Source organism: Trachypithecus francoisi, unplaced genomic scaffold, assembly GCF_009764315.1.
Source record: "Trachypithecus francoisi isolate TF-2019V2 unplaced genomic scaffold, Tfra_2.0 Lachesis_group16, whole genome shotgun sequence".
Lineage (NCBI taxonomy): Eukaryota > Metazoa > Chordata > Mammalia > Primates > Cercopithecidae > Trachypithecus > Trachypithecus francoisi.
Genome location: NW_022681461.1, coordinates 28,538,813 through 28,555,449, shown reverse-complemented (window position 1 = coordinate 28,555,449; position 16,637 = coordinate 28,538,813). Strand labels below are relative to the sequence as shown.

General features: G+C 40.7%; 1 protein-coding gene across 7 annotated transcripts in view; it reads left to right on the top strand.

Annotated features, from left to right (window-relative positions):
• Positions 1-16,637, top strand: part of TJP2 (tight junction protein 2) — a 140,623-nt gene that overhangs the window by 107,153 nt on the left and 16,833 nt on the right. For all 7 annotated transcript variants that reach the window (XM_033237145.1, XM_033237147.1, XM_033237143.1 and 4 more), the window contains 11 exons: positions 2,763-2,866; positions 3,478-3,631; positions 5,214-5,322; positions 5,430-5,563; positions 6,966-7,032; positions 7,872-8,022; positions 12,234-12,342; positions 13,479-13,689; positions 14,432-14,619; positions 15,449-15,544; positions 16,271-16,350. In XM_033237145.1, coding sequence (XP_033093036.1) covers positions 2,763-2,866; positions 3,478-3,631; positions 5,214-5,322; positions 5,430-5,563; positions 6,966-7,032; positions 7,872-8,022; positions 12,234-12,342; positions 13,479-13,689; positions 14,432-14,619; positions 15,449-15,544; positions 16,271-16,350 — 1,403 coding nt within the window. The remainder of the gene's footprint in view (positions 1-2,762; positions 2,867-3,477; positions 3,632-5,213; positions 5,323-5,429; positions 5,564-6,965; positions 7,033-7,871; positions 8,023-12,233; positions 12,343-13,478; positions 13,690-14,431; positions 14,620-15,448; positions 15,545-16,270; positions 16,351-16,637) is intronic.

Below are 16,637 nucleotides of genomic sequence, written 5' to 3'. Positions count from 1 at the left end.
TAAAGGTGGAGCTGGAACTCAAACTCCATCCTCTGGAAATAGGTGATTGGAAATAAGTAGGTGAGTGAGCAGGGCTTTTGAGCCTAGTGTTGAGATATGCCTAGCACTGTTTCTTGTCTTCTGACTGAAGATTCCTTGTGGCATGTAAAATCTTTAATTTCATTTTGTTCTCTTAATTGTTTTCATTCTAAGAGGAAAAAAGATAAAGAGCACCTGAGAATGCAAAGGAAAAGACTTGTGTTTTAGGTTTGGGATTTGCATTTTGATAGCCTATCAGATGAGAGGGTTTGTTTTCTTTAGTTTTTTTTGTGAAGAGTTGAGTTATGTAACTAGGTGTCTATTGAAATAACTGAAGAATAATGCAAAGATGTGAATAGTGAGATAGAGATACCTGGAGTCCAGTCCATGAAAATAAATGGGAACATTGAGATTGCAATATCTCCCTGAGGAGTGTGCATCTTAGGAAGTGTAAGGATCTCAGTGGTTTTTTTGTTTGTTTTTGTTTTGTTTTTGTTTTTGTTTTTGTTTGAGACAGAGTCTCACTCTGTTGCCAGGCTAAAGTGTAGTGGTACGACCTTTGCTCACTGCAGCCTCCATCTCCTGGATTCAAGCAATTCTCCTGCCTCAGCCTCCTGAGTAGCTGGGACTATAGGCACCCACCACCATGCCTGACTAATTTTTGCACTTTTAGTAGAGATGGGGTTTCACCATGTTGGCCAGACTGGTCTCAAACCCCTGACCTTAGGTGATCTGCCCACCTCGGCCTCCCAAAGTGTTAGGATTACAGGTGTGAGCCACTGCACCCAGCCAGTTCCACTTTGTAAAAGAAAAATTTTTGCTACCTTTTATTAAGTTTTCACAATAATTTGGCTATCGTTGGCTAGGGTTGTGTAAGAATTAATCTTTAAAGAAATTTGACAGTAGGTGAGACCTACATTTGAGTAAGAAAAAATATGATCCAGCTATTACATTTCATGGCACCAGTTGTCTTTCTTAGAAGCTGGTCAACTGATTTTTTTATCTTCATTTGTGAAATGCCCACATACACACCAGTATATCTATTTGCAAAATTATAATGAGTGCATTTTTTAAGAGGATTGAGGAGTTGTTGAAAAATGCCAGAGAGACGTTATCACTCAAGCTTGTCTCACTCAGCCTTCTGTTCTGGGCTGTGAGGCTGTTTGACCACTAGAGGATCGCCATCCATGAAAGCAGCTTTGCCTTTCCCTTATTCCATTCTTGACTATCAGCTTCCTAAAGGACTAGGGCTGGACCACAACACTTCTAATCTTTGTGGTAAGATCTGGCTGGCAAGTTTACCATAAATCATTTAAAACTTATTTTAAAATCGACTTCATACCTTTCCTGAATTGTGGAAAGTTACTTTGTTTTGTAATTATAAGATTTTTAGTTTGAACAATGATAAAAAAAATTTGTGCCTGTTTTAAAACCTGCTCTGTTGTGGTGGTTTCCTAGAATGTGAAAGTTTATTCTTAAAATAATGTATTTGTACAAGTTTATTAAGTAAAACCAGAATAGTCTAGCCTTGAAAGTATTTAAAAATATGCGCTCTTAGTAATTATAATGTTTTTGCTTTTGATAGCAATTCAGAGTCCATAAACCCTCAAAGCTATTTTGGTTTTAGTTAAATGCTTTATTAATTGCTTTGCCTAACTTCTTTACCCCTTTTCTTCACCCACTGAATTCCTTTCAATGCCAAACTTCATATAATCTAAAGTGCTAGATTTTTTGCAGTGCCTTCCTGTAGATAGCCTCATTGTCAGCAGGACATGCCTATTAAAGTGTGCTGAATTGTTTTTGTCTCCCCAAAATTTTATTTGAAAAGTGTTAATTTGGCCAGGCACAGTGGCTCACACCTGTAATCCCAGCACTTTGGGAGGCTGAGGTGGGTGGATCACCTGAGATCAGGAGTTCGAGGCCAGCCTGGCCTACATGATGAAACCCTGTCCCTACTAAAACACAAAAATTAGGTGGGCGTGGTGGTGGGCACCTGTAATCCCAGCTACTTGGGAGGCTGAGGCAGTAGAATCGCTTGAACCTGGGAGGCAGAGGTTGCGGTGAGCTGAGATCATGCCCCTGCACTCCAGCCTGGGTGACAAAGCAAGATTCTGTCTCAAAAAAATAAAAAAAGAAAAATGTTAATTTTATAGCAGATACACTTATAACCTTCACCTAGTTTTACCAATTAACATTTTGCCACACTTACTTTCTTTTTCCTCCTCCTCTTTTTTCTTTCCTTCTGCTCCATTACCCTCCCTGTATCTCTCTCAGTGGGTTTTTTTGTACTATTTAAGTAAGTTGCAGGCAACTCACTATTACCCATAAATATTTCAGAGGTATCTTCCAAGGATAAGAACATTCTCCTACATCAGTCACTGTAATACCATCATCACACTTAAGAAAATTAGCATTAATATCCCTTTCATGTATTATAGTTCATTTCAAATTGCTCCAAATGATGTAACTCATTCTCCTCCCACCCTCCACTGGATCAGGGAGACCTATGATTGTTCATGCATTGCATTTGGTTTTTATGTGTCTTTTAATCTAGGACAGTTTCTCTGCCTTTTTTGTTTTTTATGGCATTGACTTTTTTGAAGAGTTCAGGCCAGTCATCTTACAGAATTTCCCATATTCAAAATTAACTTTTTAATATATATTTTAAAATAGTCCTATAAACCAGACTAAGTTTTCTGAGCAAGTTGATGACATACGTGTATGTTTATGTGTTTGTCTCCTAGAGTATGGTCTCCGGCTTGGGAGTCAGATCTTCATAAAGGAAATGACCAGAACGGGTCTGGCAACTAAAGATGGCAACCTTCACGAAGGAGACATAATTCTCAAGGTGGGTAGATGAGGGCAGAGAACAGTAGTGTGCATACTGCCGTTCATAGCCTGCATGTCCGCATTCAGCACCAACACAGTGAGACTTAGATGCAGTGAGAGTCAGTGTTGACAGAGGTGGCAAGAGCAGCATAATGAGATGAGTTTTATCAGAAAAACCAGACATCGAGGGTTGTAACAGTTTAATGTCAGTTTAGAAATCAAAAGCAAAAAACTCCATGAATATTTTCTTCTTTCCTGTTTAAAGTTTAGGTCTCTATTCCTTAAACTAAGGAAAGATGAGAAGGAAAGTTGGTGGTCTATGAATGTTGAATATTTAATAGGTCTTGTAAACCTCTCCAGTCAGGAAACACGTTCCAGTAGTAAACCAAACCATTGTCTTGAGCTTGGAAGTTAAATAAATTAGCAGAGTAACTTACACCTGTATTTGGGATCCAGGCATGCAGGATTATATTTAATTTAAAGGACAATGCATTTTTATTGAGTCATCCTAAAGCCAATATCTGTTTGAATATCTGAACAAAGCCTTTACATTTTTAAAAGGGGAAAATATGAATTTTCTACTGTGAATAATTTTATTGCATTTAACATTACCATTCTTTATAAACACAGATCAATGGGACTGTAACTGAGAACATGTCTTTAACGGATGCTCGAAAATTGATAGAAAAGTCAAGAGGAAAACTACAGCTAGTGGTGTTGAGAGACAGCCAGCAGACCCTCATCAACATCCCATCATTAAATGACAGTGACTCAGAAATAGAAGGTAAAGGAAGAGGAGGCTGTGAGCTTGGGTAGAAGTGAGGAGGGCCGTTGCTTCCCATTCTTCTATTTAGCGTAGCTGTCCAGCTGAAAGTTAAATTTCCAAGGAAAACCACCTTGAAACCGTAATCCCCAAAGGTCACTGTTTGGTTGTAATTTGCTTATTAAAGTGCCTATTGAAATTAGGTTTCCAATATAAAATTCTGGTGCACTTGCAAACTCTCAGAGAACTATTAATTAGGCAATTGAAAGCAAAACGTGTCAGTAAAAAAATGTGTGTTTGAGTGGTTCAAAGAGCTAACCATATCATGTATATATTTGCTAGTTGCTCTTTTTTTTTTTTTTTTTTTTGAGACAGTTGCACAGGCTGGAGTCCAGTGGTACAACCTTGGCTCACTGCAACCTCTGCCTCCAGGGGTTCAAGTGATTCTTCTGTCTCAGCCTCCTGAGTAGCTGGGATTACAGGCGCCTGCCACCATGCCTGGCTAATTTTTGTGTTTTGTGTTTTTAGTAGAGATGGAGTTTCGCCATGTTGGCGAGGCTGGTCTCAAACTCCTGACCTTGTGACCCGTCTTGTCCCCCCAAAGTGCTGGGATTACAGGGGTGAGCCACCAGACCCAGCCTTAATTGCTCATTCTTTAAAAGTGGCGATTAGTATTTCTAATAGAGAAGACAATTTGGAGAATAGCTAAGACAAGTAGATGCTAAAAAAGAATCAAAATGGCTAATATTGTGGCATTCATTAGTTAGCAGTCTCCATCACCTCTTCCCTTTTAAAGAGCTATATTCGTTATGTGAATATGAATTATGCGTAGGATAACATTTTAACCTTGTAAAAATTGCCAATAGAAATAATCACAATATATCCCACTGAACCATCTACTGTTGCTTTTATGCAGAGAAGTTTAGAAAATATTAAGTTACCAAGTTGTAAAGCAGGCTTTTGTTGATTTTTTTTTTTTAAGGAATTTCTTTATAAAACCTTAAAACTTATTTCAGTTTCCAGTGTATCAGAAGTTGTTGATCACTGTTATGGATGCAGTGCAGGAAAACAAAAGGAACATGAGAAATGATGCCAGCATGTTAGGGGGTTTGCATTTCTTTCCTTGCTGCTCAGTATGTGGTCCTCATCCCCCAACCCCTGACCCCAGTAGCATCTGCATAACCAGGGAACTTGACAGAATTATAGAATCTCAGTCTCCCCTCAACGGCCCCACAACAACTGTGTCGTAACAAGATTTGCATGCACCTTAATGTCGGAGAAGCACTGGGCTTCTTGGGAAGAATTAGTGTATACATCTATGATCCAATAATAGAATTTTGACTCTTCTGTAGCAGCTTTGATGGAAAATGAGACAAAAGAGAAATACACAATTCTAAATTTGCCTTCCCCTTTATTAATTAATGCGTTTCCCTTAAAACGAGCAAGTTTTTCTCCAGGGGAGGACTATTAGACTAATAGCACATTTCCTGCCTACCTCCCTTCCATTTCCTGTGTTTCCTACCCAGAGAATAGTGCAATTTCTCTGGGTAGTAGAATATTTTAAATATTTTATTTAAAAGTCTTTTCTTATTTTTGAAACTAGATATCTCAGAAATAGAGTCAAACCGATCATTTTCTCCAGAGGAGAGACGTCAGCAGTATTCTGATTATGATTATCATTCCTCAAGTGAGAAGCTGAAGGAAAGGCCAAGGTAAGATGACATGCATTTTCCCTTGTACATGTCGTTGTGAATATACACACGTATGTATTTATGAAACTGTTATCTCTTGAGACATTAACATATGACATGTGCTTCAGTTCCAGAGAGGACACGCCGAGCAGATTGTCCAGGATGGGTGCAACACCCACTCCCTTTAAGTCTACAGGGGATATTGCAGGCACAGTTGTCCCAGAGACCAACAAGGAACCCAGATACCAAGAGGACCCACCAGGTAAGCCTTTAAGACCACTCAGTTTCAACAGTTGTGTTCAGAAGTATGTGCTCACACAGCCATAACAAAGAGTGAAATCATGTCCTTTGCAGCCACGTGGATGTAGCTGGAGGCCATTATCCTAAGCTAATTAACATGGGAACAGAAAACCACATAGCACATGTTCTCACTTTTCAGTGGGAGCTAAACATTGGGTACAAATGGACATAAAGGTGGCAATAACAGAAACTGGGGACTACTGGGGGAAAACTACTAAAGGAGGAGATGATAAGAGTTGAAAAACTATTAGGTACCATGCTCACACCTTGGTGGCAGGATCAGTTGTACCCCAAACCTCAGCATCATGCAGTATACCCATGTAACAGACCTGCACGTGCACCCCCTGAACCTAAAATAAAAGTTGAAATTATACATATATGTGTATACATACATGTATGTGTGTATATATGTATGCATATACACGTATATATGTGTGTGTATACAGATATGTATGTACATATATATGTGTATATATAAATAAGAGTGTACTTAATTCCAGAGGGTGGCTGAAAGGGAAGAGAGAAATAAAAAATTATATATGGAAGAAGCCTTCCTTTCTCTCCCTCTTTTGACATTGACAAAGTATAAAATAATAGCCTTGTCTGAATGCCATTAGAATTGGTCACACTTTGTCATATTTGATGAGTTGAGGTCATTGTTTTCTCCCATCCTCGATCTTGACCTCTTCCCCCAACCCTTCCGCACCACCCTACAATTATCATCATAATTTTATATTCACAAATATTTAAGGGGAAACAGTATCATTATTACATGTTTTTTAAGTTATTAAAAATTCTATGTTCTGTTTTTTTTTTTTTTTTTTGAGACGGAGTCTCGCTCTGTTGCCCAGGCTGGAGTGCAGTGGCCGGATCTCAGCTCACTGCAAGCTCCGCCTCCTGGGTTTACGCCATTCTCCTGCCTCAGCCTCCCGAGTAGCTGGAACTACAGGCGCCCGCCACCTCGCCCAGCTAGTTCTTTTTTTTGTATTTTTTAGTAGAGATGGCGTTTCACCGTGTTAGCCAGGATGGTCTCCATCTCCCGACCTCATGATCTGCCCGTCTCGGCCTCCCAAAGTGCTGGGATTACAGGCTTGAGCCACCGTGCCCGGCCAAAAATATAATGTTCTTATACATGTGATCGTACACCTTGCATTTTAGAGGTTCATTTTTTATCTCTTGTATTTTGAGAAACCATTGGCACCTGCTAATGCTTCAGAGTTAAACTGTACCTTAGCGACTTTTTGTTCATGATGACATATGTGTGGCATAGACTTACTTTTTTTTGTGGATTTTGTGATTTTTCTATTTAGAAACGCACTCTTGTTAGTCCAGATTGATAACAATAGGTATTTCTTAACCCACAGCTCCTCAACCAAAAGCAGCCCCAAGAACTTTTCTTCGTCCTAGTCCTGAAGATGAAGCAATATATGGGTATGTATTTCAGTCTCTCTTTGTTTTCCCTTCTTCCTTACAGCTCTTTCTCTGTAACTGAAATCCAGAAGAGTGGTGGTTTTTGCCTAGATGGTGATTTTGTACATTATCAGCCACCTTTAACCAACCCCCACTGGTAGTGCTTATGAGAAAGAGGAATCATTTGTAGGAACAGCAAAATGTGGAAGTGGGTGAACTTTGTGATGTGAATGTTGTCTGTTTATCTACCTATCTAGCTATCTAGCTACCTTTCCAGAGTGTTACTCTGAATGTTTGTGTTTGTCAGATAAATTCACTCCCAAATAGGTGAAGTATTGCTAAACTACGGTGCCCCGTGGTGACTGCACTACTGTGATGGACCCAGTGTCCGTCCGTGTCGGGGAGGGAGGAGGAGTGCTGCTGCACTCTGCCCTTGATAATCAGAACCCCTAGTTCAGCAGGGTTCAAGGGCAGCAGCCTCCTGCATTAGGATACTGCTTCTTTGTACCCAGACTGTGTCTTTATTTGACAAGAATGCAGTGCCAGCAGACCTTTCTTTGGAAGAATTTTAGCCCTAACTCTGACCTTTATCTGCTTTCTCATCTTGACTGCGTTGCCATAAAGATTAATATGTAGAATTCTACATCTTCACTAGTAACAGGGACCTACTGATACTCATCTCATGGTCCCAAGAAAGATAAAATTGTAGGATATATAAGATATATGAGAAAAATGAGAGGGCTTTGTAAACTATAAGTCACTGTATAGCTAGAAGAAATTAAATCTCTCATTTGCTAATGTTGTTCTCCCTTTTAAAAAATATCTCCCATCTTTCCTTTCTGAAATGGAACCTATTGCAGCCCTAATACCAAAATGGTAAGGTTCAAGAAGGGAGACAGCGTGGGCCTCCGGTTGGCTGGTGGCAATGATGTCGGGATATTTGTTGCTGGCATTCAAGAGGGGACCTCGGCAGAGCAGGAGGGCCTTCAAGAAGGAGACCAGATTCTGAAGGTAAGAACGGTCCAGCTCTGTTTCTAGAAGTTACTTGTAAGGAGTGTGCTTTTCTGGGTGTTCTTTCTGTAAGGGAAGAGAAAGTGGTTCAGCTGGTGAAATAGAGCAGCTGTGAGTTTGTTGATGCCCAGCATTGAAATCTCTGTGTTCCTCAAATGGGTCCTGTCGGTCTTGGAACCCAGAACTCATCCATGTATCCATGAGAACTGATAGTGTTTCAGTTCTTGCCAAGATTTTATTAGTCTGATTAATGTGAAAACATTGAGACTCTAAGTAAGCACTTACAGGAAAGATTTTTCAAAAAGATCTTTCTGATGTTTGCTTTTTTCACTGTGTTCCCCCCTGACTGCCATCTTTCTTAAGGCGGTGTCCTGTAATTGAACAAAGGTGAGCGTTGGCGTCAGACTGGGTGATTTGAATTTCGTTCCAGCCTCTTATTAGTTCTGTGACCCTGGTTCACCCTGAGACTCGGGTTTCTGTATCTGTTTAATGGGAATGAGAATACCTGCCTCGCAGGGACCCTGGGAAGATTAGACCAGGTAACACTTACAAGGCACCTAGCAGAGTTCCCTGGCACCAAATAGGAAGGTCAGTGTCCATTGTTTTTTCTTATTGGAAGATAACAAATAGCTGCTACTCAATGTTATTTACATCTAAAATTGTTCAGGAAAGGGAATTCCTGGTTAATCAAATATTGATACTTTTAAAGTTACTATATGTTAGTATAATCTGTTAAAGAATTAAAAAATAACTCGTGTGTGTGTGTGTGTGTGTGTGTGTGTGTAGCATTCTTTGTTGACTTCAGAATAAATTTCAAGAACATCAAGTATCTACTTACAATAAAAATATAGAATACTAGGGAACTGTCTTTTTTTGACAGTCTCGCTCTGTCACCCAGGCTGGTGTGCAGTGGTGCTATCTCAGATCACTGCAACCTCCGCCTCCTGGGTTCAATCAATTCCTAGTCCTTAGCCTCCCCAGTAGCTGGGATTACAGGTGCCCTCTTAATTTTTGTCTTTTTAGTAGAGATAGGGTTTCACCGTGTTGCCCAGGCTGGTCTCGAGCTCCTGAGTTCAAGCAATCCACCCGCTTCGGCCTCCCAAAGTGCTGGATTACAGGCATGAGCCACCGTGCTCGGTTGTTAACTGCATTCATTGGAAATTTCTTTCTGCTTCTGTAAACTTGCAGTTCATATATATGAGTTTTTTTTTTTTTTCTTGTTAATGTTAGTAAAAAGTCCATATGTAGTAAACTAAGGGGTTTTGGTAGGGGCTTCTAGGCTCCAAGGAGAGGGGAGAAAAAAGTTCTAGAATTCTCAAGGAAGCAGGCAGCAAAGTACAAAAGCAGGCAGCCCCCTTCCTTCTTGGCCCCATTGCAGTAGTTTGGATTTCATTTGTGGAGCAGATGAAGGGCAAACCTTGATCGTGAGCTTTGCAAAAGCTTTCCGGTGAAATTCTAGACCCTCCTTGGCCCTGGTCAGGATCCTAGAAGACTGTACCTGCACGAACCTCATGGTACCGCATGATCCTAAGAAATATCACTCGCCAGATGTTACTGATGAAAACCCATCTGAGTGCCAGCTCATACCAGTTTACTCTTTGCATATATGCTAATGAAGAAAGAAGGCATTTTTTTCTAACTAGTGTGAGGTCATAGGATGATAGCTAGAAATTTGGAGCTTTTGCTCATTAAGGTTCAAGGATAAAATATTTTTGTACATTGAGGGGTTGGGAGATTTTCTAAATTTCCGTGAAGAAAAGTAGTGAATTCACCTAGAGGCTTGGCAGTCAGACCTCTCTGTAAGTTGCTGTTAGTTGGGGAGAGTCGCTTCCATGGATAAAAAGTCATGGTATCAACATTTTTACTTAAGGTATTTTGTTTCTTGTTATCACCCTGGCAACATGGAAGGAACTCTGGGAACTGGCTTCTTTTGCAGTCATCCCATGTGGAGGTCAGGCAATAGGTGGTCCTCGTTTCTTGGGTGCGAATAAATTTTCTGTTGACTACAAAAGAAACTTTCAGTTCTAGAAAGGGGTGAAAAAGATTTGAGTTTGCCTACAAGGATGGAGAAGCTGCTGCACAGTACTAGCTGATACAGGATCCTCTTCAGGCTCACAGCAGACATGGCTAGACCCTGTAGACTACTAAACAGCTAATCAAAGAGGATATTTATTGGAAAGGACTGTTCAATATAACCTTCAAGTAGAAAAGTGCTGCCCTAGCCTTTTTCTACTTTAATTTGTTTCAGTGCCCCTTTTCAGGGCCAAATTGAATATATAAAGTGAGCCTTATACACATGCTAATCACTTTCTTCTGTTGTGGGGTTTTTAAGTGTGGCTCTTTGTTTTGCAAAGGTGACAGCTTGACGTGTGGAATGAAGGCATGAGCAGGATATGTATGTTCCTTATCAATAATGAAGATATATGTGCTTTTGCTTATTCCTGCTTGGCTTAACTGCTCTTTGCTTGTTATTTATCTGATAGCGTTGTCATTTCTCTTTCAGAAACTTTTATGGGATGGAAAAGAGAAAAAAGACTTCTAAGTTTGGTTATTAACCGTGTAGATTTTTCAAATGTAGCTACCACGTGTGCTTTCATTTTGACCATTATAGTTTTTGGCTATCGAAGACTGTGATCGAGCCTGATCTAAGATCAGTCTCTTGTGGCCAGAGATGGACTGAAGGACTCCCAAGGTCCTCCTCCAGCCTTGTGGCCCTGTCTTATTTAAGTAAATAAATATAAGCATATATAGTACATGTAAAAATATACATATGGCTGTATGTAGATACAGATGTAGATAAACAAATGGCACAAGAAAGGATACCAAAATGGGATGATCCCTAATTAGGGGACAGAGACGAACCTTAAATACTAAATACTGTTTCAAAGGAAAAATTAACTCGATTGCTTTAGCACATCACTTTATTTTAAAAGCACCAAATTAGTTTTAGTCTAATGCCAACTTTCACTTACTCATAGATTTTGGCCTTAATTAAAGCCCACCCAACTAAGGATAAGTTTCTTCTTTAATAAAGCATTACTCTTGTGATTAAAAGGATTCTGTAATTGTCAGTGACTGAAGAAAGTATTTTATAGGAATTTTATATCTTGATTTCTACAGAATATTATTAACATCAGGTATTTTAATATGATTTTCGTGTTTTACTTATTTATAATTATGTTTTAAAATAGGTTTAAAGATAATAGAACTATGGGCCGGGCATGGTGGCTCACGCATGTAATGTCAGCACTTTGGAGGCCAAGGTGGGCAGATCACCTGAGGTCAAGAGTTCGAGACCAGCCTGGCCAACATGGTGAAACCTCGTCTCTACTAAAAATACAAAAAAAAAATTAGCTGGGTGTGGTGGCACATACCTGTAGTCCCAGCTACTCGCAGAGACTGAGGCAGAAGAATTGCTTGAACCCAGAAAGCAGAAGTTGCAGTGAGCCAAAGATCGCGCCATTGCACTCCAGCCTGGGCAACAGAGGGAGACTCCATCTCAAAAAAAAAAAAAAAAAAAAGATGTAGCACTATGATTTCAAAATGTCTTGTTCTTTGTGCTGCATTTCAATTTTACTTGCTTTCTAACTATAAGGCTGATGTGTTCTTTGTGCTGCATTTCAATTTTACTTGCTTTCTAACTATAAGGCTGATGCTCTTTAATTTGATAAATACCTTTCAATTTTATAAACATATGTTAAACACTTTTAGGTGATAGAAGCTATAGGAGAAGGGTGGAATTGGTCAGAGTCTTTATTTGCACACTTTTATTTGAACCAGTTTAAAATTAGCGTGAATGCTGGGCCAGCATACTCATTTGCCACAGACCCCAACACTCCCTATTGCATTATAGTTATCTGTTTCATACTTGTGTATTACCTTCTTGGCCACCTCTATGAGAGACTCACAGAAGGGACATGGATAGAAACAACCACAAGAAATTCTAATCTGATCTAGTGACAGATCCTTGCTTCAATGGCTTCTCTCTAAGGTGCGGTTGGCAGTGTGGGCAGGCCAGAAGGTATAGTGCTCAGGCCCATAGCAAGGTGCTGGGTGGGAGGGCTTGAATAGTGACATTAAGGACTCATTTACATGTTGGCTTTGCTCTGGGCAGGCCCTGATGAAAACAAACAGAAGGCTCAGTGGCACCTTACTATAAACTTCTCTGTTTTTTCTTTTTTTTTTCTCTTTCTGTTTTTCCTTCCTAATAGGTGAACACACAGGATTTCAGAGGACTAGTGCGGGAAGATGCCGTTCTCTACCTGTTAGAAATCCCTAAAGGTGAAATGGTGACCATTTTAGCTCAGAGCCGAGCCGATGGTGAGCAAGTTTGGTCATTTAGTTTAGTTGGGGTTGGGGGTGGGGAGTGGGAAGGATGAGAGAGGTGTCTTGGTACCAGAATAGGCAAATCTGGGTAATAAAAAATTGAGATGGATCTCAACACCTAATCCTTGGGTCCTAGGTGTGTGAAGAAAATCTGGGTGCCATTTAACTTTTCCATAAAAATGTTTTCTATGCATGCACTGAAATAATTTTACTAGTTGTGTCAATTTGGAATAAAACTGCCTTCCTGAACAGCCTTACATTCTGGCTGGAGTTATTAGTGAGTTTACATATGACAGGTGCAAAGGCTGTGGCTGCTGACTGGTGCCCCTGTTACCCCCGGCCAGTCTGACAAGTTGTTTCGCCTTTCCAGGCCTTTTTCCCATCTGTGAAGTGAGGGTTGAGAGTGTCTTCCTTGTCTGCTTCAGAGTTTGATTGGCAACTGTGTTAATCAAGTTCTCCAGAGAAACAGAACCGATAGGAGATACTGGAATCAATAGGAGAGAAAGAGATTTATTGTAAAGAATTGGTTCACATAATTATGGAGACTGGCAAGTACCAAGATCTGCAGTGAAAATGGGCAAGGTAGAGACTCAGGAGAGCCAGTGATTTAGTTCTAGTCTCAGTCTGAAGGGCTGAGAACCCGGAGAGCCAATGGTGTAGTTCCAGTACAAAGGCAGGGAAAAGAGCTGATGTCGCCTTTTGAAGGCCATCAGGCAGGAAGAGTAGTTTCCTCTTAATTGAGAAGGGGTCTGATTTTCATTCTCTTCAGACCCTCAACTGATTGGATGAGGCCCACCCGCACTGGGGAGGGCGATCTTCTTTGCTCAGTCTACCCATTTATACGTGACTCTCATTCAAAAACACCCTCAGAGAAAGACCTAGAATAAAGTCTGACCAAATACCTGGTCATTTCATGGCCCGGTCAAGTTGAGATAAAAATAACCATTGCAGCAAGCTGTGAAGCTGGTAATTTGTCCTTGTTCTTGTTGGAGCTGTGATTCCCATAGGACTTGTGCACTGAATGGAAGGAAGGTAAAGGGGAGATCAGAGATGGGAGAAGCTGTGTTGAGTGTCTAATACTTTTAACTTGTACTAAGCTGAATGCAGCAAACAATGCTTTTGTCTTTCAGTGTATAGAGACATCCTGGCTTGTGGCAGAGGGGATTCATTTTTTATAAGAAGCCACTTTGAATGTGAGAAGGAAACTCCACAGAGCCTGGCCTTCACCAGGGGGGAGGTCTTCCGAGTGGTAGACACACTGTATGACGGCAAGCTGGGCCACTGGTTGGCTGTGAGGATTGGGAACGAGTTGGAGAAAGGCTTAATCCCCAACAAGAGCAGGTAACAGAGATTGCATTCTCACACACCCCTTTTAATCCTTCCCCCTGCAGAAAACTACAGGCCCAAATAAAAAAAAAAAAAGAAAAGAAAAAGAAAACTACAGGCCCCCTCCCCGCAGAAGAAACCCCACATGAGTTCATTACGTGTCATCATCTATTTCTTGTTTATGGAGAGTGGTGTGAATTGTAAATAGCCACCAGCTGGTTTGTTGTGAGTAAATTTAGCATCATGTGGTTGGTTGTTGCATGTGGCTGTTTGAATAACTTCCTAAAGAGCGTCTACTGCCTTGTACCATGTACAAGAGAGATACCGAATGGCCATAGCATGCCAGCACACCTCTAGGAGACAAGGTACCCTTGTCTGCTATCCCGTCTCCATCCTTGGAGAGGCTTATACACCCCAGTGAACACTTGGTGTTTGGCTGACAGCGCAGAACCTAGGAAAGAGGCCTGTATTTGAGCAGGAGTTCCAGGTGTGTGTACTGTGTACCAGTGTATCAGAATGAGCCAGATTTCACATGTTTATTGCTGAGCCATTTCTGGTAGATCTCATAGAGACTCGGCCTTTTTCTGCTCCCATTTGGAAGTGAAGGTCCCCACATTTCCCACCCTCTGAAACTTCTTCATTGTCAAGCGGAATTTTCTCTGAACTCAGAAGTAAAACCAATTGGATTTGATTAACGAAATGTATGTTTGCTGCGTTTTCTGGCTTTAGAGATTTACTTCCCATGGTTTCTTCTCAGAGCTGAACAAATGGCCAGTGTTCAGAATGCCCAGAGAGACAATGCTGGGGACAGGGCAGATTTCTGGAGAATGCGTGGCCAGAGGTCTGGGGTGAAGAAGAACCTGAGGAAGAGTCGGGAAGACCTTACAGCCGTTGTGTCTGTCAGCACCAAATTCCCGGCTTATGAGAGGGTTTTGCTGCGAGAAGGTGAGGAAGCAGCATGGGGCCTGGAAATGATCTGACTGGGCTCTGAGCCTGTTCACCTTCATTTTCAGACTGTATGGTCAAGTTCTAACTGTTCACCTTCATTTTCAGACTGTATGGTCAGGTTCTAACTGTTCACCTTCATTTTCAGACTGTATGGTCAAGTTCTAACTTATGTATGTCAGTTATGCCAAAGGCAGTTTATAGAGTTGAAATCAAACTCTAACAAGGAGCATGATTTATAAAAAGCTGTTCCGATTCCTAAATTCAGGCTTATTTCTGCAACCTAAATGTTTTAATACCACTGTTCAAAAATTTCCATATATTGGCTGGACCTTACGCCTAGCACTTTGGGAGGCCAAGGTGGGAGGATCACTGGAGCTCAGAAGTTCAAGACTAGCCTGGGCAATATAGTGAGACCTCATCTCTGCAAAAAATAAAAAAAGTTTCCATATATTATCAGCGGCAAAGTTTGTGTTTAAAAATGGTGAGGAGCTAGGCAGTGTAGTCCCAGCTACTCAGGAAGCTTGAGGTAGGAGGATCGCTTGAGCCTAGGAGTTTGAGTTTAGTCTGGGCAGTATAGTGAGATCTTGTCTCTTAAAAAAATATATATCTAGGTTAGTGTGTGGTTGAATGAAAAGAAAAAAATGTTTTAAATGGTGAGGATAGTGAAGGCATATTCTTCAGAACAGAGCCAAGCTGAGTTGGGGGTGGTAGAAACCACAGTTTCTCTCATTTAGTTATGTTGTCAAAAGCCCATATAATACTTGTACTGCTTATCTTAACAGCTAGGCAAGTGTGTATGCTTTAACGGCCTTTCTTGTCGTTTCAGCTGGTTTCAAGAGACCTGTGGTCTTATTCGGCCCCATAGCTGATATAGCAATGGAAAAATTGGCAAATGAGTTACCTGACTGGTTTCAAACTGCTAGTAAGTCTGTCAGTGTTTTTTTTTTCTCTCCCATATTTTTATTTTGAAAAATTTCTAACAGAGGAGTTGTAAGAATCGTGAACACCCACGTACCCTTCACCTGGAATCACCAGTTGCTAACATTTTTTATGCACTTTCTCTCACCCACTCCTTGCACCATAGACACACACACACAAACTCTTTCAAATATTTCTACAGAATCATTTATAACACTTTATCCCAGAATACTTGTGTGAATCTCCTAAGAACAAGGACTTTCTCCCACATAACTGCAGTACCGTTATCACAGCCAAGAAAGGTAACATTGATACAGTGTAATTTCGTATATAGTCCATTTTCCACATTTTCATCCTAGTTATGTGCTTCATAGCTTTTTTTTTTTTTTTTTAAATTCAGGATACAACCAAGGATCATTCATGACATTTGACTTTTATGTCTTTTTGTGATTTTTAATGTCTTTCCAGTCCCCTCTTTTTTCCTAAATAATTTTGTTACACTGATATTTTGAAGAATCCAAGCCAGTTGTCTCCTAGAATGCTTCCTGTTGGAGTGGCCTAACTGTGTCTTCACGATTAGATTTCCGCTAAGCAGGTTGTGTGGGTCCCACTGAATCTCTTTAGGAGGCACCTAATGTCAGGTGTGCCGTCATTGCTGATGCTAGGTGGGAGTATTTGATTGTCACTGTTTTCTAAACAATTATTTAGCTCCCTGCTTTTGCTTTTGCAGAAACGGAACCAAAAGATGCAGGATCTGAGAAATCCACTGGAGTGGTCCGGTTAAATACCGTGAGGCAAATTATTGAACAGGTGAGAAAATTCATCCACAGACCATGTTCTCAGAAATAATTAGATCATGGTTTGCTGCAGCCACTTTTAGAATAGTATCTGTACCTTAATCATTAAATGTTAATAATAAAAAATTGGCCAGGTGCAGTGGCTCACACCTGTAATCCCAGCCCTTTGAGAGGCTGAGGCGAGTAGATCACCTAAGGTCAGGAGTTAGAGACCAGCCTAGCCAACATGGGGAAACCCTGTCTCTACTAAAATTATAATTAGCCAGGCGTGGTGGCAGGTGCCTGTAGTCCCAGCTACTC